The sequence below is a fragment of the Perca fluviatilis genome, chromosome 8 (genome assembly GCF_010015445.1).
Source record: "Perca fluviatilis chromosome 8, GENO_Pfluv_1.0, whole genome shotgun sequence".
NCBI classification, from domain to species: domain Eukaryota; kingdom Metazoa; phylum Chordata; class Actinopteri; order Perciformes; family Percidae; genus Perca; species Perca fluviatilis.
The window spans coordinates 19,014,358-19,037,423 of NC_053119.1; the positions used below are offsets into that span (position 1 = coordinate 19,014,358).

The 23,066-nt window shown below is 40.9% G+C and overlaps 2 protein-coding genes across 5 annotated transcripts; one reads left to right on the forward strand and one right to left on the reverse strand.

Annotated features, from left to right (window-relative positions):
• Positions 1–315: 315 nt before the first annotated feature.
• On the forward strand, positions 316–9,344 carry sergef (secretion regulating guanine nucleotide exchange factor). 3 transcript variants are annotated; one of them, XM_039808745.1, is made up of 11 exons: positions 316–399; positions 654–792; positions 1,334–1,486; positions 2,422–2,516; positions 2,732–2,792; positions 2,875–2,988; positions 3,110–3,172; positions 3,810–3,968; positions 4,059–4,219; positions 5,583–5,619; positions 8,195–9,344. In XM_039808745.1, exons 1-11 carry the CDS (start codon positions 316–318, stop codon positions 8,386–8,388), a joined length of 1,260 nt encoding a protein of 419 aa, XP_039664679.1. In that variant the 3' UTR covers positions 8,389–9,344. The 3 variants fall into 3 exon arrangements, with proteins under 3 accessions (XP_039664679.1, XP_039664681.1, XP_039664680.1); XM_039808747.1 differs by lacking the exon at positions 8,195–9,344 and adding an exon at positions 6,640–7,784 and having other exon boundaries at positions 320–399; XM_039808746.1 differs by lacking the exon at positions 3,110–3,172 and having other exon boundaries at positions 320–399.
• Positions 9,335–22,806, reverse strand: kcnc1b (potassium voltage-gated channel, Shaw-related subfamily, member 1b). 2 transcript variants are annotated; one of them, XM_039808723.1, is made up of 4 exons: positions 21,006–22,800; positions 15,477–16,392; positions 14,674–14,847; positions 9,335–10,950 (listed from the first exon to the last, which is right to left on the reverse strand). In XM_039808723.1, exons 1-4 carry the CDS (start codon positions 21,570–21,572, stop codon positions 10,841–10,843), a joined length of 1,767 nt encoding a protein of 588 aa, XP_039664657.1. In that variant the 5' UTR covers positions 21,573–22,800; the 3' UTR covers positions 9,335–10,840. The 2 variants fall into 2 exon arrangements, with proteins under 2 accessions (XP_039664657.1, XP_039664656.1); XM_039808722.1 differs by lacking the exon at positions 9,335–10,950 and adding an exon at positions 11,436–13,556 and having other exon boundaries at positions 21,006–22,806.
• Between the last annotated feature and the right edge of the window lie 260 nt (positions 22,807–23,066).

The following is a 23,066-nucleotide window of genomic DNA, read 5'->3' on the forward strand; positions in this document are numbered from 1 at the left end:
TAAAATGATGTATATCTACAAAGATATAAACAGGATACTTATGTGGTCTGCTCATTTCGTCAGATAGTACCAGAAGATTAGTGTCATATTTTCAGGTAATGTCCCCACTCTTATTTTTTTGCAAGATGTCAGAACATTTATTTCCCAAGACTCTGAATTTTCCATTTTCTATAAAAAAATATTGTATCTATATCCTATATAACATTTTTATGAACTGATTTGTGATTTTTGTCTATGTTCTAATACACTGGCATTTTATCTTTTTGTATGTTTTATGCAGCGCTGGTTCTATGTTTACAATTGTTACTTGGCAAAATGCTTTACGGCAGTGTCGCAAATCATAATGTAACGTTACACATGGAAACTAGCTCACGGCCGGAGTTTTGTTTACACTCTTGGGTAAGTTCGTTATATTCACCGTTAAAGTGTTAACATTGTGTATGTCTGACCGTGTAGTTTAATTATCTCAAATACTCACCACCGGCAGATTGACACTTCAATGGGGAACGTTTAGCACTTTTGCTAACGTTAGCTTAAAAGTATAGCGAACTAGCTCCAACATACAAGTGCAGCGAAATCAAACTGTCGTTAAGATTTGACTCGGAATTACTAGCTCTGTTCGGTATTAACGTGGTTAATGTCGTGTTCGTCAGGGAGCCAACAGCTACGGGCAGCTGGGACAGGGACATGTGGAGGATCTGTCAGAGCCCCGGCTCTCTGACACCACTGCTCTACAAAACATGGCAATACGGGCTCTCATCGGCGGCGGGGGTCACTCGGTGGTTATCACGGGTAGGTGTTCGCTCCTAAACCGTTTCCTTTAAAATACAAGCCTGGTAACGTGTTCAGCAATGTGAAGTCTAAACAAGGCTACAGAGACAGAGATCATGTGGCGCCCCCTCCAGGCCAAATAAATTAATGGTTGATGTTGTTGACTGTAGTTAAGATGGTTAATTTGTTTTATTTTTATTTGACAAACATTTAGCCAATTCCACATGGGATTATAAAACACCACTGTGTTTCAGACATCAAAAATATACAGCAATACAATATACATATATATCTATACTAATTTCTATTTTTTCCTCATCTTAAAAGCAGTGTAATTATATACACATCACATGTAGGTGAAAGGCTACTAGAAAACAACAAAATGCAATCTATTGACTATTTAAATACATTATGGTTTGGAGTCAGTGTTTCTCTTTTTTATTAATGTCTTTTCCTCATCTCCCAAGCTCCAAGTAACTGTCTGATCTAAATGTTTCGTACATGAACAGCCAACTCAGCTGCATGGTTCTCTTATGTTTGTGGTGTATTTTGTGTTGGGCAGAGAATGGAGAGGTGTTTGTGTGCGGACAGAATCACCGAGGCCAGCTGGGTCTTGGTCACAATGTAGACATCTCAACTCTTCAACTCTGCCGCAGCCTGACTCAGAGGGTCACAACAGTAGCCTGTGGTTGGGATTTTACTCTTCTTCTCAGTGGTGAGAACCATTTTACACTGGGATGTGGTGCCCTGTTTTACACGTGCACTATGTTTAGACGAGCGACGATTAAGATTCAACCCCAGGTGTTCCTAATAGGCGGGATAATGGATAGGATAGGCATTTTATTTATCCTTCAGGGAAAATCTGGATGTCACAGCAGCCAAAAATGAAAGAGGACAGAAATTGAAATGCATAAGAAACATTAATTATATGTAAGAATATGCAATAGAATGTGATTAGTGGATAACATGGCTGTAACAGGTTGATATATACAAGAATGCAACTACATTACAGTAGATGACAGTATCTGGATAATAGGAGCAGTCCTCACAGACTTACTGTATGCCACATTCATGTCATAAAGAAGTTACTGTATTTCCAGGTTACGACTTGTAATCACCATTTATGTCAACATCCACTTTGTAATTACATCCAGGAGATTTTTCTGAAAGCGCTGATATATTCGTCTTGGCTCTTATACAGAAGTGCCTAAAAAAAGCAAAAAATATGAACTCACTACAGCTAGTTCAGCCTTAAAAGGTAATACAACCCACATTTTATGAATATTTGGGCTATATTGTAAGTGTAGTGTTTTTTTACCATCATGCAACCAACTCTGCAACTGTGTTGAGTTGTCTGATTACAGACACGGACATATGATGTGAATGCAGCATTAGACTTACAGTCCAAGTGATCAGGGTTGTCCTAAAACCAGCAATAGCTTGAGGGCTCTCATGCAGACTAGCTTTGCCTTTAGGCCCCACCTTCTGTAAGTCTGCAATCTTGTCGACTTTGCTTTGAGAATTTATAGCACCTATGTTATGTTAAAAATTGGAATGACGGAGGAAGCCTGGAACTACCTTCTATCCAAAAGTTGAATATTTCAGTGTGATTTTTATATAGAGATATTTCTTTTTATGTCACACCGAAAGATTGTGGTCGAGTACTGGCATGTGGCTCCAATGCATTTGGACAACTAGGTGTTGGACAAACAGTCACACACTGTGCAGATCTACTGGTTGTTGAGGTGAGCACAAAATTTTTAAAATTTTCTGTTCTGCCCTCAGACTCAAACTGTGTATATCAGTGGGGAAGTATTTTACTTCTTCAAGGAACATAATATAACCAGTCTAATGTTTGCCATACCTTTATCTTATCAATCCTGAGTGATCAAAACTGCTACAAACCAACTTCACCTCATGATCAGTTCCTTTGAAGCAGATGTGCTGTGTTTGTTCTCAGAGTCTGAAGGAGCCAGTGTTGAGTGTAGCAGCAGGACTCAGACATTCACTAGCTGTTACTGGTAAGTTTGCACCAAAAACGTCATTAGTGTATTTTTATTTAGCAGTCAATCCACAAATCCTAATTTTCTGTTCTGCCTTCAGTCTCAGGCTGCATATATCAGTGGGGAAGTGGTCTTTTTAATCACGCTAAGAGAGCACTCAGTCCTCGCCCTGTCCCGTCACACCTCAGCTCTACGGTACCCTCTCTCGTACCCGGTAAGTGAAACTCTGTACTAATTAGAAATAGTTACAGAAAAGAAAGTTTTTAAGCATTCCGTAATTTACAATGCCACTGATGATTGATAAATGTGACCACATACTTGTGCCTATGTTGCAGGTCTGGATCATAAGACCTCACGCATGGTAACTGCAGGCTCAGCGCACTGTGTTTGCCTTACCGGTATGACAACGGCATATACAGTTCATGTTACATTTGGTTTATTTAGCATAAATGACTGAGAAAAACATTCTTATCAGCCTGTAAATTAAAAGAATGACATGTTGGAAATGTTTGTGAGCGCAAAACTTGCAAAAGATTGTTAATACAACCAACAAACAAGGCAGCAAATCCACTTAATTTATGAGCCCAAATGAAAGAAAAAGCTTGATTTTTGTTTTGCGGTTTTGGATATAGGCATCCCAGCAAGATATTTGCACCAGAAACAATGGGACATGGGTTCTTCTCAGATCGAGGAAAACAAACTTCCAACAGAAGGAAAAAGGACTGGAGCACATGGATTGATTTGGAGCCTTTAATAGTGCAAACAGACCAAAACTTTTTTTCCTAAACAGTTTTTATTGATGCTTTAGAAGTGTGTAATTTTACTGAATGGACATAAGCCAGGCTATAATTTGAAAGCAGATATGCAAAGCATTTTGTGCTGCTCTTTCTCTGTCTTTAACTTGATGTTAATACATCATGTCTGGCCTCCCTCCTGTCCTGTAATTAGTTGACCGGCAACACTCAATTACTGCTCTTTCTTTATGTTGCTGCCTCTGCTGAATTAAGAATGCTTTCGCTCCTGTTGGGTGTGCAGGAGACGGTGATTTGTTTCTGTGGGGAAGCAACAAGCACGGCCAGCTGACCACCGCACAGCCCTTCCTGTCCTCTCCCACTCTTGTGAAGCGCTCACTGCTAGGTGGAGAGAAAGTTATCAGGGTGTGGAGTGGCTGGACACACATTGTTGCTCAAACAGGTGAAACATAATAACACATATAATGTCATCAGTATTAACAGGATTTAAAGGACAGTTGCCATATCTGAACAAGGCCATCATTTATTTCAGAGAGTGGGAGAGTGTTCACATGGGGCAGAGGAGATTATGGACAGCTGGGCCGACAAGCATCAACCAGTCAGAACCCAGAGCTGCAACCGACTGCTCCTTCAGCTGGAAACCAGGAGGCTTGCCTCCCTGCAGAGGTTAATGTCCTCCGTGGAGCGACACAGGTCAGACTTATCAGTGTTTGACAACTCTACAGACTGGAAAACCTATAAGGCACATGACAAACGTTTATACATGTTGTAGTGTGTTTTAATGATATACTGTATTGATTCTTATTGTTGTGGCCATCGCCCTGGTGTTTTAGCAGTAAATGTCTGTGTCACAGCAGCAGGGGGCAGCAGACAACCACAAAACAAACAAAAAACAGGTAGCTGAGGGTTGTTTTGTGTGAGGTAAAACAGTTACTGAATGAGAGCCAAGCCCACTAAGAGTAGCTTCTTAATGGTTTGCATCACTACATCTATCGTGTACAGCGCACACATGCTGCCAGAGGACCACTTTGATTTAGTGAAGGCAGAGATCTCTTCTCCCATAAGGGCAATTATGTGAGAGCATCGTGGGATTGCAGCAGTTAACCTGAAGTCTAAATGGCAGCTGTATTGTAGGAGATTGTTGCCAATAAAGTTGATGTCAGGGACAGGCAAGGGCAATCTCTGGGTCATTCTTCCACTGCACACATGATCATTTCAGCAGCACTGGCATATGTCAGGGCATAGTCACCTTGTGTGTGTAAAGCTAAAGGCAAGATGGATTGGTGGTTGGGCTTATGAATCTCTCAGGCCAGCCTACCATGTTAGTCCTCCTAACACTGTCCATATACACCCACAGAGTCAATATTTGTTAAACTGTCACATTTTTATGAGGCCTATGAACATTACTGGAGTAACAAATTATAACCTGTCAGTGGTTCAGGAATCAATTGGTGTGTTTCCATTCATGGCTTATCACAGCTGTATGCTTTATCAAAATATTGCTTTATCAAAGCAGTTCAAACTGTATTAGCAAGGACATAATTCAATGACTTTTATTGCTAGTAAATAAGAGCTCTGTCTCGTGTTTTTACTCTTGTTGAGCTTTGTAGGTTTCAGGATCAGAATTTAAACGTCTCCTCAGTTCTTGTAGCAGTTATGAAGGAGAGGACTGTGAAAAAAAGGCAAGTCATTTATAAAAGCTTTTGGTCATCAAAGGGAGGCACACACAGCCGTCCTGAGACAGTCGCATTAACTCCTCCGGTGTGTTCTAGCTTTTATGAATGAGCTGGCTTTTCTGTTCTAGTTTTCTGCTCTTCCGTCTGATGATGCACTGTGGAGTGAGGGCTTTTATATTGAAAAGGCTCATGTTGTATGCAGTTTTGAATAAAAGTTGGATGACTACATCCTGACGCGTGGACATTTTTTTCAGTTTCAGAAAATATTTTGGTTACAAAGTCTCTCAGTATCCATGGAGGCATAAGGAATTGTGGCCTTAAAGTTGTCTGTCTGCATTTAACACACATTTTAAACACTTTTCAAATCCCTTTCTTTACAGATCGCATGCGGATCTGAACATAACCAAGCCATTGTAGGTGAGTGTATTCTCTCTTCTCATTTTATTTTTGTATGTTATTTTAAAAAACGTCTTTGTTTTGCTGTATTAGAGCCTGTAATATTGATAAGCATAAATATCTAAGATGAAACACAGCTGCACTGGAAAGATACATCAAGGATAAGCGGTTTCTGAGAAATTAAGCAAAAATAGCCTAAACTGCAGTTTTGGCTTCATTAACTGCATGTGCCTGAAACAAGAGACTTCACCTTTGGCGTGACATGACTCTGGCTCTTACTAAATAAAAGAATAGGGAATTCACATTGAATCAAAGAATGAGTAAGGGAGCTGTCTAATACATTACAGTTAAACATGAGAAAATATGTGAAATATTAATCCTTCTGGTAATGCTGCAGAGGATTTCTGAGGTCAGCTCATTGCTCTGTGACCTTTGCATCAGGAAGTAATTACAGCATGGATAGATGAGTATCATTGTCAGAAGCAATTACCCGTACAGGCCTGCAAAAGAGCTGAATTAACCACACACACATTTACAGGCATGTTTTTCCAGTTCCAGATTGTTTGGAGAGCAGTCTCCCTTTGTCCACATTAGAACAGAACATAGACATCGCAGCTACACACATCCCTTATATAATACTAAACAAACACATATTTGAGTGTTTGTGGTTCCTTGTCAGATTTACAAAGAGAATAAATATGATTTTATTCTTTCCAGGCTTACCAAAAGTCTCTTGCTTTCCCATAGGCATAAACATTTTGGAAGTAAAATCTTCTGCATTAAATTTTGAACACTGACCCACTTTTATTTTTACATCGCCATGAATTTATAAACCGCGGATGAACACTGAAACACAAGCACAGGGTTCCATTAGAGAGGACACGCTGGACATTGCTGGTATTTCTACAAGCAAATGGCCACTTTTATTGTTCTGACCAATTTGAATAGTTAACTGGAAAGGCCATTATAATTAAAGGAAATTGTAAACGTGAGTGTCCGTCGTGATTGCAGTTCTCACAAAGCACTGCTCTGTGCTTTCAGAAGTTCAGTGATGTGATGAGAAAGCAGAACCAGTAAATGGAGAGCTCATGTGAACCTCCTGCACCTCACTCTTGTGCCATGCTGTCCTCCTTTCCTCCTGTCTGGAGTGCAGTGGCAGGAGCAATGAAATAGAAAAACAGGATTGGAAGCAGAGACCTGAGTACTGCTATTTCTGGTGCTGAAGTAGGTCACATAGAAAAGAACCGAGAGCATTGCATGCTACTTGTGATATCTGTTGCACATTTGCACCTGAGGAAGTGGTCCTCATGTATGAACTTCATCATTGTGGTCAGACGTGGAAGATAGTCCAAAGACGCTGTGGGCACAGCTCATCCAATCTGAGGAAAGATGTGTGTTAATGTGAACATTTTGAACAGGAATGCATAGGGACAAACACAAACTGTCAATTGTAAAGCCAAATGACAGGATTTGTTTACAAGGAAGTGTCTTGATTTCTATCCTTTTGTTGTGCAGAATATTGTGCAAGCACTTTGTTGCCATGGAAACACTGATGTGCTGTACTCCTGTCAGTAAGTCCATGAATTAAGCACAGCACCAAAACAAGGCTTTTTCCCCAAATGAACGAAACATGTCAAGACATTAAGCTAACTAATAATAATGAAAAACAGGATATTTACTGAATAAACTTAATCAAAGATGGAGACACATGCAGTCCAGTTATAAATACATGTAGTATCTTAAAGATGGAGAAACATGTGTGTTTGTAATGTATAAGCCATATCTGGCAGAATGTCACACTGACATAAATGGCTAGCATGACATCTCGGTATACTAACTGGCGAAAGCATATGTGTCACCTGGCGAATCCAAACCTTAATGCCACCAATTTTTTAGAGACGTGCTGAAAACGCAGAAAGGCAAAGAAACCCCAGATGAAAGAAATGAAAAAATGGCATGAAAGACACACAACTGCAGCATGGGGAGAGCTTGAAGATGTGTTACCCTTGAGAAAGCAAGCTCGCTTCTGTTGCCATGGCAATGGAGCCTATTAGGTAACTGTGTTGCCATGGCACGTGTCTCCTATGTGATGCAGACCTGACCACACCCACCAACAAGCTCACCAGCTGTGAAGAACAGGGAGGTTTTATTGCTGTGTGTGTGTGTGTGTGTGTGTGTGTGTGTGTGTGTGTGTGTGTGTGTGTGTGTGTGTGTGTGTGTGTGTGTGTGTGTGTGTGTGTGTGTGTGTTGTGTGTGTGTGTGTGTGTGTGTGTGTGTGTTCAATTTCAATTCAATTTTTTTTATAGTATCAAATCATAACATAAGTTATCTCGAGACACTTTACAGATAGAGTAGGTCTAGACCACACTCTATAATTGTGTGTGTGTGTGTGTGTGTGTGTGTTTGTGTCTCTCTGTGTGTGTCTGTGTCTGTCTCTCTGTGTGTGTCTGTGTCTGTGTGCGTCTGCATGCCTTCTGATTTTTTGCACCCAGCCTTTTTTCTTAAGGCTACTAATTTTAGCCGACATGGTACAGTGCTGCAGCCCCGTCCCTCTCTCCTGTCAGCTCCACTGACCCATGACCCCTCTCCTTTTCAGGGGGTTGTCTTCTCTCCTGGGGCTGGAACGAACATGGAATGTGTGGAGACGGTTCACAGAGCAACGTCTTTCAGCCACAGCTCGTTTCTGGTCTCACACCTCTTCTAATTGGCTGTGGAGCCGGACACTCTATGGCAGTGTGCACTGCGACGACTGACTCAAGACAAAACTCTGCAGTGACCCTACCTCAGTAACATCGGAGCTGGAACATTTATTTAGCACAAGGCAATCGGAGACAAAAAACCTGAATAACTTTGTGAATTAACAAATTTCTGACAGATTTAGGGTGCTTATTGGTGCCTTGCAAAGCTCACATGAGTATTCTAAGTGCCTTTGAATATACTGTAACTTTCACCTTTTAATAGGTTACTTGAGCTCCTTGAAAAGATCCGGCTTTAAACTGCAGTCATCATAAATAGTGTGGTGGACACAGGCTGAGTTATGTTACATGTGGACAGAAGCCATCATGACCAGCCCATCACTTTGATGGACATGATTGGGGCCGATGACTTTGCAGGAAATGACCGTGCCCGTGGCTCCTGGTCCACCTGCCATGTTTGTCTTTCTGAAGAAAGCCGTTAAGAATCATGTGAGGGATGGGCTAGACTGGTGCTATAGCTCCATCTTCCCATGTCAGCAGTTTTATTGCTGTGATCCTGAGTGTCAGAAGGCAGTCAATCTCTGCACTTCGTACTGAAAATCCCTTGGTCATCTCATGATTTACCACTTAAACAGACAGTGAGTGCAGTATTTTTTCTTTGGCAACTCTCCATCACTTATTTATATTCTTGGCAGTCTGTCATATTCTTTGATATTCCGTTTGTCTTATTTCCACCACTTTCATACTCTCTGCTTTATTAATCCCTCTTGGGAGAAATTTGTCCACTGCATTTGACCCAATCTACATATTTATGAGCTTTAGGTGGCCGCAGTGCAGCATGCAGGGACCAACTGCAGGTCTGAAGCCAGTGTTATGGTCAAGGGCAATGGCAGGACTCAATGGTTAAAAAAGTTTTTATTTTATCCTTATGATTTATGCAAATTATAAATATAAAAAAACATATCACTGATTTATGCATTAATAAAAGTTGAATTAATGTGCTTATATCTGGATTAGTTTGAAAAATAAATCAACACTCGTTGAAAATGATCATTTCTGTGTTTTCTTTTATTTATCACTATTTATTGTACAAGCCTGAACTGTATCGGTCAAAAAAGACAACAAACCAATCAAAACGATCACTGAACACCTTATTGAGATAACTAACCACAAAATGCAAGGTGTTCAAAACATACACTCTCAAGTCTCACTAAACGGCACATTAGTTGCCTCTTAGTTGTGTTATTGATCCGTTTAATAACAGCTGCTGTTATTGTTCCGTGTCGGACAACGATTAGCACACTGTCCCCCCATTTGTTCTCAGCTCTATTGGCAGATTCAGATCTGCTGTACCTGATCTGTAACAGATCTCAGTAGGTTGTTGGCAGTGTGTTTGCAGTTGTTTGGTAAAAAGGTGGTCCCTTTTCACTTACTTATCCACACAAAAATGAAGCTGTTCTCTGTACTCAATGGCCTTCCTCTAGGTTTTTAATTAGGTATGCTCATTGCTTGCCTTTAGAAACTGATCCGTATGGGGGTCCTTATTGTATCTTTTGTGCTTTTTGAGTATCTAACTGACTTGTTTTCAATGGCTGGTGACAGATGACTAATGTCAAATTAAATGTACATTAATTCATCATGTTAGGTTAAGCTATACTCCTGAATGGTAAGAAGAATTTGCATAACAGAGGCACTTGTCCAGTATGTGTGTTATGTTTTGGCAATGGTTAGTATTGCATACTATGCCAATTTGCATGTGTGCAGAAATTAAAATGTACTACAGAATAATTATGAATGTTTGAGCTGGTATATGAGTCAATGTATTTTATATATAAGCTGTCTTTGTTAATCAAAGTGAAGCTACATATAAATATATATCAACATTTAATGAATGTTAAATATCTAGCATTCTTTTCTGAATAACCGCATTTAAGATTTGACTCACCAAACAATTATTTACTCTTAACAGCACACTTTGCCATTTTAATGCCTCATTAAGTAAGAGTTAAGGTAAGAGTGGTGTTTCCTTTTTTGTTTTTTCAAGTATGACCTTTTTTCATTTTTTTTGTGGATGTTATCTCTCTCATGCCTGAAAAAATATCAAAGGAATGTTAAAGGTTCAGTGGTGCAAAACAGTGCAAAAGTATACAAAGATGTGACGGTGACAGTGCACAGTTAACGATTTGTTTTTAACTGTTAAGTCTGGCTGACAGGTGAGAGATTTTTTTGCTGGGTGATTAAAATCGGAGCAACATTTTTTTTTCTTTCAACAGAAGAAGCACACATATATTTGATGATCATTCAAAAACATTGGTACACAAAACATCGGCACACAAAAAAGCGTATTTACAGCACTGGCACACACCAAAAATAGGCACACAAATTACAACACAGTAACCAGTCACAGATACTGAGCTACATAAGGCTTGACAACAAAACTTCCTCAGTGCTACATCTATGCTGAGTTTGTGATGTACAGGTTGTCACTGTCCCACACACCCATTTAAAAAGACTAAGTAATACACACAACAATGTTTACAGCACTATCAGGTGGGTGATGGGCCATTATGGGTCATACACATAGTGGTTGGGACACCATGGTTCATAACACAAACTGACTCTGTTGGTTGTCTGCTCCGGTGCTGTCGCTGGGTCTCTATAAACATATAAAAAAACAATAACAAAAATAAATTATTACACAAATTATGTATAATGGTGGAAATGATGGCGATGATAGATACTTCTGCGAGAGATGAGACATGACACAAGCTTGGAGAGTAAAGAAAATGTGCTCCGTTAGTTCCTCATAGTAAACGACAGGTTTACCATGTATTTCCCATGCTTAGCCAAGGCATCAGACAACGGTGTACTGTCTGTGTGCAGAGGTTAGACTCTGAGTTGGTTAATAAACATGCCCAGTCATGCTGCGTTTAACAGGTTGATGTACAGTAGTTCGGTCATTGTCATGCGTTTGTATACTTTGTGTCATGCTCTCACAGTCACCTTGTATGTTATGCTCTCTTTGACCCGGACACAGGTAAACAGAGGGTCAAACAGCAGTTGAAAGCACTAGCTGTGAGCCAGTGGGAAAGGAAAGTTGTATGTATGCATGTGCTGTTGAATAAAAACGGAGTCTAAACACTCGTTGTGTATAAAATTTATTTCATGCAAGGACTTGTATTTACATATATTATATAATACTTTTCTGTTGCATAAATGGAAAATACATGCATTTACCTTTCCCCCAAGTAGACCCCTATCCCATGCTGTGTCGTATTGTACTTTTTTTTTTACTTGATTTGCATGAGCATATAATTCACCTGCATCTCTACATCAAATCTTCACAAGGTTTTTTTTTTCTTAAATATATAACGTCCATTAATTACCACAAGAGACATGACTCGAAATGTAAAACTCTGCTCATTCAGAATAAAGACAAAACGTAGATGAGTTGCTATACTTATATCTTCTTCTAGAAATCACCCTTCGCTGATTTGTCAACATAACATTTGTTAAAGTGCCCTGAAAAACTTGTGCATAATTATTGGGACAGCATCAATACATTTAACAGTAACAGTATTGATGTTTTAAATCAATAGACATACATACTACCTTAGTCATCGTGACATTTCTAGTAACTCAATATGTTTTGGCTCTGTAGTTGCCTGGTCCCCTTTAATAATTTGTGCTTTATCATACAAACATTTTTTTCAGATGGGGACTATAAAGTTAGTTATTTTTTCTGCATGGAGCTCTGTATCCCCTTAAGTGTTAGATCCTAGTATGTGTTATCTTATGTAACAATAATAACCAATTTACTGTGATTAAGAGTACGAGGGTGGTGCAAAAGGTACAAGGTGCACCCTATAAAATAAAGCTTTTGTTACACTGTTATGAGCATGGTATAAACATTATAAAGTGTATTGATGCTACACTGGGAGCACTTATGTAATATTTCAATTTATTACTTGCTTTTCCTTTGACTCACCAGGTATGAAGGCACCGTTGTTTTATAATTCATGAGCCTTGCCTTAATTTAGGCATTGCAGCAGTAATAGAAGTTGCTGCAGACTACGGATACTGTTTAAAAACTAATAACTACCATTAAATATATCTGTATAAAACTATTTATGCTCATAACAGCATTAGTTGGCTTTATGACATATTGTTCAAGTCAAATCACACTATTCTAGTTGGAGGCCCCAGTCAAATGAATACAAGAAAATCAATATATGAATTTGGGGAAAGGCAAAGAATGGCGGCTACATAAAAATCTCTGCTATGACTGAGTCTCTTCTAAAGCTGTCTCAAAATGCATTAAAAATGACAAAGCTTTAAAAGCTTTTGAAAGAAAAAAATTATTTTCTTTTCTTACAGGTACTGCAATACAGTTAGCTTCTTCTTGAACATAATTTATCATGCAGTGCATGCAAAGGAACACAACAGTTTTTCTGTTGACATTAAATGTATTCATCACTAGTAGCATAGGAATTGTCACCATCTTCATATTGCATTGAACATCATGTTCAATTTTGTTTTTTTTAATGGGCACAGATAACATTGAGCCTCGTTTGGATTGCACTTTCAGAATGATAACGTTTCTACTTTGCAACATACAAAGCACTTAAGAGGATTTCCCTTAACAGCTGGCAACGGTACCTTTTGGATACGTTCAGAGCCATGTATTAGTAATGTTCAGAATATTATTAGCAGGGGTTACATCTTATGAAAGTTTCTTTCACAAAATTGTAAAAAGCAGATGAGATAAAAGTTATTGGTCGAAGAATATGCGAGATCAAAAGCAACAGAGCAACAGGCAATGATGTAAAGGGAAAGAGTGAGTTTAGCCTGTGGTAGAAGTAGAACAGTGATTTGTCTGCAACTGAGGTGACCCATGCAGAGTGGCAAGTGCCAATGTTTTCTAGTCTAGGATATGATTACACACCCAAGGAGAACACTTGGGTAAGCTTGAGTATAAGACACAGTTAAGATACAGTTTTCCAGAAAAAGAATGAAATAAAAATGAAAAAAACAAGAGTGAAGACAAGTGTAAAAACATAACTTGATAGGTAAGAAGTGTGGACTGGCCTTCCAATGGCATTGTGTCTGCTACTCAACCATGCTACATAATGGATGGGATGGGGGAATGTGAGTGCTGCATTAGACAAGGTGGGCTGCAGGGCAGGGCGGACACTGAGGACACTCCAGAGGCATCCCCGCTCATGCCAGACATGCTGTTAAGGCTCCAAGGCTTTTCATAACCTTCAGTTGAAAAACAGAGAACGTTCTGAGTACACTGCAGCACTGAATCCATAACAAATGTTTTGGTTGTTTCTCACTGGTAATACTACACCTGTTGCTTTCTTGTTTTTGTCTCCAAAGAAACAGGTCAACACAGACTTTGAGACAGATTATTCTCCATGCATTGAGTGTATCAGGAGTACAACAGCATGCACCGGGTGGTACTGGAATGGTTTGGAGTATAACACTACAAAAGACTCAAAAAGGTAGGCACCTCAGGCAGGGATTGTATTCTCAGCTACAGGTAGAATTTCATACTGTACGCTATTAACTGTTGATATGATGGCTGCACTCACAGACTAACGTCACTTTTTTAGAGGAATTATTTGTAGATTAATACTAAATAAATAAAATAAACACAAAGGCTTTAACCCTGGTATTAAAGTGTAGAAATCAGTAAATTAGAATTTGGCTCTATATAACATTAATAATATTTGACATTAGACTTCCTCCATTTGTGTTGTGCTCCTTCACCATACTGATAGCACCCCTCAGCAAGACACTTCATGCACCGTTGTGGTCAAGAGCAATGTACTCATAAGTCAGGGTCCTGCATGGTATTTATCATTAGAAGACAAATACATACGTGGTACACACATAGCACATAAATATTTTCTTAGGCATGTAATACAACACATTCTAGACCATATAAATCTTGAAAATAGCTTTCTTACTGGTAAATAAATAGGGGTATTACATTATGCATGGTATCAAAAAATATATTATGTAGATGTGGACAATTATTATTGACATTTGTGGTGATTGTGCTTGGCGTTAGTGTGACTTGAAATATATGCAAATCCCAAAGGGATGATTGAGGAGAAGCAGCTGCTGTGAAAGTGTGTAATAAGAGGTTTGTTTGTGTGTGTGTGTGTGTGTGTGTGTGTGTGTGTGTGTGTGTGTGTGTGTGTGTGTGTGTGTGTGTGTGTGTGTGTGTGTGCGTGTGGTGTGTTGTGTGCCTGTGAAAAACTGAGGCATAGCACTCAGCAAAGAGGGAAAAAAGAGCGTGTCCTGTCTCTACCGTCTACAGGGTGTCAGTGTCTTACAGGGGCCTGTGATTGGCTGTTACTGTACGTACCCCTCCTCACTCTGCCCCCTGTGTGGTTGGGGCGTTCAGCAGTGGTGACTAGGAAGCAGGGCCGCTCTCTCTCGCTGGGGCTGAAGATTTCCTCTGGAGATATGGCCTGGTCTATATGAGGGCAATCTTCGTTGGCCAGCGCAGCGTTAGCTGCTTCACCGTTCAGCTTGGAATCTTGTAAGAAAACAACAAAGAAAAAAATCTGGTTTCATATAACAGCTTTTATCAGAATTGAAGTGCCACATTTTTAATCTATCTTCAGTTTTCACGTTCTACTACCTGGATGCACACAGGGTTTAACAAGTGCAATAATACGGTTTGGCTGCTGTCTAATGTTTGCTTTGCGCGCTGTTGTTCTATATATTTTCAAGCACAAACTGTATCAGGTCACTTTATCTTTGCTCTAGTGCCGCCAAAGGAATTCAAGAGGAAATCAAGTGACTCCTGCGTCTACTTGCATGTTCTTAACATCACAAATACATGATTATTACAGACTCTCAGTAAGTCTTAAGAGAGAGGAGGAGTGAATCACTCCATTAAGAAGTGCAAAATCAATAGCTTAACTCACGGTCTGCCTCAAAACCTCTATTCTCCTATTCAGAGTAAAACGTGCTTTTCATCACATATGTTATTGATTGTTTTCGGTGGAAAACTCATTTGTTTAATCTCATGCCTGAATCATCCGCTGATTAAAGTGTGGGAACAGACAAACAATGAAAAATCTGGTGATGTGGCTGCTTCAGGAGGACAGAGAAGTGATGAGACAACAGTTTATCAGAGTATACATCATCTTTCTTTCTTACCTTGAAACTTTATCTCGAAAACGTCGTCATGGGGTATGGGGCTCGGTTGTTGGGAGCTCATGCTTGACTTACAGAAGTTTGGAGAACCTGGTTGGGGTGCCCGAGGGATATGCTTATTCTTTTTCTTTGGTAGTTTCTGTTTTGCCATGGCCAGAGAGTAATACATTCCAAAGTTGTTGACAATCACAGGGACAGGCATGGCGATGGTCAGCACACCTGCCAGGGCACACAGGGCTCCGACCAGCATACCAGAGGTCGTCTGAGGGTACATGTCTCCATAGCCGAGGGTCGTCATGGTCACCACAGCCCACCAGAATCCAATTGGGATGTTCTTGAAGTGTGTGTGATCACTGGCTCGAGGGTCGTTGGGGTTAGCTCCAATCCGTTCAGCGTAGTAGATCATAGTAGCAAAGATGAGGACACCGAGGGCGAGGAAGATGATGAGAAGCAGGAACTCGTTGGTGCTGGCCCTCAATGTGTGGCCCAGCACCCTCAGTCCCACAAAGTGACGGGTCAGCTTGAAGATACGCAGGATCCGCACAAAGCGGACAACCCTCAGAAAACCCAGCACGTCCTTAGCTGCCTTGGAGGAGAGCCCGCTGAGGCCGACCTCCAGGTAGAAGGGCAGGATGGCCACAAAGTCGATGATATTCAGGGCGTTCCGAATGAAGTCACATTTATTTGGGCAGAAAGTTATTCGCATTAGAAATTCAAAAGTGAACCACACCACACACACGCCTTCAATGTAGGTGAGGTAGACCGCAGTCTCAGTCTCCTGGTAGGTGCGCACCACTGTGACGTTGTCCACCACCTCCACCTCGGTGCGGTTGATGATGGGGTTGAAGGCCTCGTGGGTCTCCAGACAGAAGGTGGTGATGGACACCAGAATGAAGAACAGCGAGGCCAGAGCAACCCACTGAGCAGGAAATATATATAGGGTGCAGAAGCAGAAATAGAGGGAAGAGAGGAGGGGGAAGAAGGACAGAGAGGAGCACAGAAATTCATGCAGTGTAATCAAGCTCAACACCCAGCAGCCATTCTTAGCACGACACAATGCAATTCAATCTATTATCAGAGACAGTGCCGTCTGGTTTGACAGTGAAAATGGCATTGACACACTCTCTCACTCCCCCCTTCCTCACTCTCGCTCTCTACGTGTCTTGATTCAAAAGCGTCACTGTAAAAGTGACAATCAATGCAAGCCAGCCGTTCTCGCTTCTATTCCCACTGCTGTATCTCCAAGGTCATGGCATTTTCAAGGATACATTAGAATTACTAAGAGCCAGCAGCAGGATGCGGGACATTAAACCACATGACTGAAATTAGCTGGGGCTTTTCCCTTCAGCACCATCCCTACAATAGGTTTTCCCTATTCAAGGTCATACTATCCATGATGATCAACTCTTGGGAATTGTAGTAAGCTGAGAGGCTTGCTGAGCTGATGACAGACGTGTATGAGAAACCTATATTTCCCTTAATGGCAAACGTGTACTTTAGGCTTCATTATGTATTGATTAGATGATCCCATTTCATCACATTTAGGCTCTGATATGTCTGATGCATACTACATGGGTGTGACAGATACAGTTTTCTCTACTGGGTATTGATTGCAACCCTGTCCTAATGTTATCCTGCTCTGACGATACTGTGGTGATTTACAGTATTTGTTTGCTGTAGTTGGAATGGTAAAACACTACTATATCTTCAATGGTAATCAGAGGCCAATAGATCAGAGGTGGTGGACAAAGATTCAGAGGAAGAGTGGATAGGTACTTAATCATACTATGAATGGCAAAAAATTATCAATAGCTGTTCATGCTTGAAGATGTCTTTATAAGAGTAATTGAGGCTCTGTAGTGCTGCTCAAACTAATGCACAGCCTTGTTAAGTAGCAGTGAGGTGTAGCATCAGGGAGAAGGTTAGTTGGAGCGGGGCATGTCTAGGCATGAGAGCATCTTAAATATTTAGTTCACTAAGCAAAGTAAACACGCCATCTTAGTCAGAGTTAAGTCCATTCACAGTTTGTCAGTAAGGCAGGCATGCAGCACGAGATGGGAAACAGGCCCTCATCATAACATCTCATCACTGGCAATTCATTGCATTGCGCTGAGGAAATCACTGCTGCTTCTAAATGTCTGCTTCTTCTCCATGTTAGTGTGGCAGTCTGGAGGGAAACTGTGCATTAGCAGAGACAACAGCACGCTTACTCCTGTTCTGTCAGCAGGACTGTCCTCTGTTCAGAGAGACGACTCACACTGAGCAAAGAGGACACACATCCGTTTGGATGAAGATGGAAACTCATTGCAATATACACACTTTAATATGGCATGTTAATGGATTTGTGTTTTTTTTTATTCTCTTTAAATTCAGTACATAATGTCCATCATTTTTAAACATACAAATAGAGTGTGGACTAAAAGCACACTTTGCATTTTAATGCAATCAGATACAAAATGTCCCTTTGTCAAGCTAATGTTAAGCTTTTGTTGTTACAGTGTAAGAGATATTATGTGTCATTTTTTGAGGCATTAGTACAGTATATGTGATATTGTATTGGATTACATAATATTGTTGTTTTGTCCACCCCCTCTACAGTATGTACTGTACAAAATAACAGGTACACCCTAGAATATAAACCAATCCAATTCAACCACACTGAAAACTACAATCGCAAAAAATAACAGATTGGAATGAACAGCAAAGGCTGGATTACAAACTGGGTAAAGCGGTGGAACTGCCCTGGGCCTCCCAGACTTTCAGGGGTCCCAAAAGATTTATTGACAGCTGCTATGTGCTTATTTCATTAATTGCAGATTTATTTGGGAGTGTCTTGTCCACGTGTTTCTAAATTTAAATGGTGCACTAAGTTTAACTAAATCACCTCAAACAGGTTATTCACACAGTGAATTAATCCGATCCTGTCAACACCTCATATCAGTATGAAACGATATTTGAGGTTATTGACAGTGGATCTGAAACGATGAGTCAATCGATTAGTTCAACAAAAAATTTATTAACAACAATTTTGTCAACTGTCTCTTCATAATAAATTGATAATTATTGCATATTTTCTTAGTTTTCTATAATTGTAAACTGAATCTCTTTGGCTTTTGGATTTTTGGACTGACAAAAAAACAAGCTGTTTGAATATGTCAACAAGCGTTTAAGAAAGTTGTGATGGGCATTTTTCCTTTTTCAATTAATCGAGAAAATATTTGTCAGCTATCTCAATGATGAACAAAATCCTAACTGACAGGTGCTCTTGTCATTTTGGCCCGCGTATGAATGTCCATTAGCAAGAGAATTGGTAAAGAATCATCACCATCACTACCAGCATGCTTTAGTGCGATAAGGCCTCGTTCTTACAAGCTACTTTCATGCCTCCTGACACACTGGCTCGCTCAGCCCTCTGAACATCCCACCCTTCAAACTGTTAAACAAACACTGCATCTAATCAGACCGCCTTTCAGTAAATTATGTGCCTATGTGACAGTTAGGAACAGTGTGGCCTGGAGAGAGGATGACAGGCGAAGATCGTTTGCTCCTTATTGGCTGAATCTCACTGTTGCTGGCAAACCACAGGCCTACAGTGCTATGCATTGACAAGGGTTTCCACTGATGTATCCACTGTGAATAGAGTCTGTAATTAACTCTGATGCTCACATCTAATTAATCTTCTTGCCAGTCTTGGTAGAGCTCTGTCAATCTTCGCTCTGTGCTTTGTCTTGCTCACTGATAAATGTGGGACACATCTGAGGAGTTTTCTGCTTTGGGAAATGTCCCTGCATGCAGCAAGTGAAATGTGAAAGAAGTGTGCATGTGTGTGTTGGTTAAACCTCTTTCACTAATGCCTGCTGTAAGAGTGAGAACATTTCAATATAGTTTACACTTGCTGGATGGGGCCTGGTAACTAATTACGCCAATCAGTGTTACAGCTGGTCAAAAAAAAAGAACAAATCAGAAGGTGTAAAGTCATTTCATTGTCACAATTAAAAGGCATTATGCCCAGATGGAAAAGTGCCCAAAATGTCACCTCGAACAGCAACCCAATTTTTGTCTGGAGGTCTGCCACTAAACTCCTGGTGGTGCCAAAGATCTGGTTTCCTTTGTGTATCTGACCTATTAAACCAAAGAGCCAGCCTACTCATGGATTCTTGTGAACTGAAAATATCAATCCAAAGACTGAGATGAGAGCCATCATCACTATTTTTCTTCTCCTGCAGTCTAGAGAAGGATGGCTGTAATGATTTGCATGTAAATTATTTTGACATATGAGGTCTTTGGTTGATTTTTTTACAGTCACGTTGCTGCTGTGGAGACCCCTGGGAGGGCAATTTCAAGGTAATCAAAAGCCTCTTTAAACCTCCCATAGCCATCAATCTTTGTTTCGCCATCAGGGGGCAAAGGCAGACACATTTACAACTAAATTCCTGTTCATGCAGCTTTGACTGTTTCATACCAGCAATGAAACGTGTGTTTTTAGCTGATATTGTTCCCACGATTATTACTAATGAGGTTTCAGATCTTAAGTTAAATAAGAATAACAAAACCATGGCAAACATCTTAGACTTTAACACATTGAATTGCCAAGAGGGGGAGATATGAAAAGAAAGATATGCTTAAAAAAGGGAGTTTTTTTTGGATTGACACTTTAAATACTTACTGTATATTTGTTTTTATTATATATGTTTAAATTATTGATAATATATGTTGTTTTTATTTGTTGTTTGTATACCTGGAGTGGTAACGAAAATAATTTAATTTCCCCCTGGGATTATTAAAGTATTTCTGATTCTGATTCTGATTCTGATATCATCCTACGGGTGGCCGGGTTGGATCAGTGGGTAGAGCATGATGTACATGCACATAGAGGTTTATTCCTCGATGCAGAGGTCCAGGGTTCGAATCTGACCTGTGACAATTTCCTGCATGTCTTCCCCCCCCTCTCCCCTTTCTCACCTAGCTGTCCTGTCAAAATAAAGGTGGAAAAGCCCAAATAAATAATCTTTAAAAAAAAATATATATATATATATATATATATATATATATATATAGGGCCTCAACAAGGATTTAGTATGTTATGCTGTAGGCCAAGATGTTTTCTTAAGTTCTATGTAACATTTGGAGCTATAGTTTATGATGGCTCTTGACTGATACCCCTCCAATGTCTTCTGTTCTTTTTTTGTTTTGAGATGCTTGTTTTTCTTATAGCTGGAATCTCTGATTAATGATGGCTCAAGCCTGATCCCTCTCAAAGCCCTATTTACTATGTGATGAAATTGCATGAGGTGCTTCCCGATTGTATAGGTTTTTTCACTGTGTTCCACCCCTTTTTGCATTTTAATAAGTGTGGCTTCCATTTGTATACCTCATGGTACTCAATTCAGTACTACAATTCCCAAGAGGTGGAGCTTCTCCCATCAGAATGTGCACAGGTGTTTTTTACTTGCCTGTCCATTGTTGAATCATGTATATAAATGTGCAGATATCTCTTCAATCAGTTTAAACATCTTAGAGCAAGCAACTCACCCTTGCATATTTAGTGGAGTAAGGGTCCTCAAACAGAGCCCAGACATGTTTCTGCCACCGGCTCCACAGGCTTCCACTCCTGGCATCATGAGTGTCTCCCTGCGCCAGCCTCCTTGTCATTTCATCCACATCATCCTCGGCAGCATGTTCCAGCTCCGGCTCCGCATCATCGTTCACCAGGTCTAACAGGCCCCCCCCGCCGAAACTATCAAGGGCCTCCTCTGCCTCCCGGTGCTGACGATAGGTCATCCAGCAGCATGGCTCCACGTCTGTCTCATCAATGCCCCAGAAGGCCAGTTCCTCCTCATAGAGGGGTCCGCAGACATCAGCCGGGCAGTGCAGTTTACCTGTCCTGTAGTAATTGAGGATGTGTGCAAACACGCCAGGGTGGCGGTCGAAGAAAAATTCCTCGATCTTGGCATCATAGTCAAAGTGGTTGGGTGCATCAGGCTCGGCCAACCAGGACAAGCGAGTGCCAGGTAGAGTGCGCAGGGTGCTGCGGTATGTCTGATGTCTGATCCCTCCCACGTTTATCACAATGCGATCCTTGTCGTCGCTCAGGCCCATTGCGTCCCTTAGGCATTTCTCCAATAAGTTCCCTTCATCGCAAAGGCAAGTCTAGGCGCCCCGTGCAACCATGCACAGCAGTGATTACACTGAAGGAAACAATTACATAAACGAAGCAGCGCACAAAACAACCTGTCGTTTATCACCAACTATGAAAGAAATCGGGGCTGCTTGACACGCATTAGGCTACATTCACTCTAAACCCTGTGTTTTCAACAAGCACCTGTCATGCAACTGGAGGATCATTAACGCTTATAGCTGCCAGACTCACTGGAGGGTATCTAATCGAAATCCAAAATGATTGCAGCCAATGGCATTACATTAGGAATGGACGTCACATCGTCTGTAAATCCAAGATGTCGTGATAAAGGGACAAACGCTGACAAATCCCCCCCACCCAACAGCAGAATAAATCCAGCTCATTGGACTCCCAAGTTGCGGTAATTGATCAGATCAGTCCTGAGTAGGTTTGTGACTTTCACAGCAAGGTGACTGCGGTGGTGCTGAGCGGACAGCGCCTGTCCGGCAGCTCCTGATGGAGACTCGGCGCTGCGTTCACTTCCTCCTCTGTTGCTGCCTACAGACTCACCTACTTCACACCGACGCTCTTCCCGCTCCCTCTCTGCGTTTAACGACACGCTGTGCAGCAGCTCTTTGTCTCAGCGCAGAGATGCTCTCCTGTTCAGGAACTTTCCCTTTCCTTCATGCATAGCTGAGAAGAAAACACACAGTCTATTTGAAGGGAGGAAAATGCTGCTTTCTGAGCTGCGTAGTTAAAGAAAAAGAAAGCCGGAGATGAAAGGGGGGCAAACCTCGTCAAAAACGCCCAAGCTGCCTGTTATTCACACCGTGCCCAGCTCTCCTCTCAGATCAGATGGAGCATGCCCATGGACCCTGCGTGTGTTAAAACACGCCGTCAAGTTCTCCATTTAAAGCTGTTGAAATTGTCATCGCTGCACATGTTTCCTCAGTTAACGTCGTCGCTCGGAGGGTTATGGTCGGTTAGCGGCTGTAACAGTCAGGAGGGACTCGTCTTCATGCACTGCTGGCTGGAGAAAGTGTGACCTGGAGCTATGAACGCGCAGATCCGCCCATATACCATCAGAAAGAGTCTGATCATATACCTTCTTACAGCTCCCTGATTTACGGATGTAAGATTCAACCTGTTGTTGACGGTCTGTAGCCTATGCGTGTGTTGCTGCACTCACTGTGGAGATATTTTTATTATTTTTGCGCAACTCTAATGTGCTGCGCTTGATCTGTAGGCTATAATTAGCCCCCACCTGTGTTTAATGTACCAACAGAGGGCGCCATTGCTCACTTTTTGTTCTCCTTTATGTTATCTGCTATGTTTGTAATATGGAAAATTAGGCCATAAACTTTTAGTTTTCGGTGCAGATGAAGGATTTCTTAACATTGCCATTTTTATAGCTTATTTTGTACATTTTCTCATGTAAAATAAAACGTAGGCCTATACTAAACAGGATTTATTAT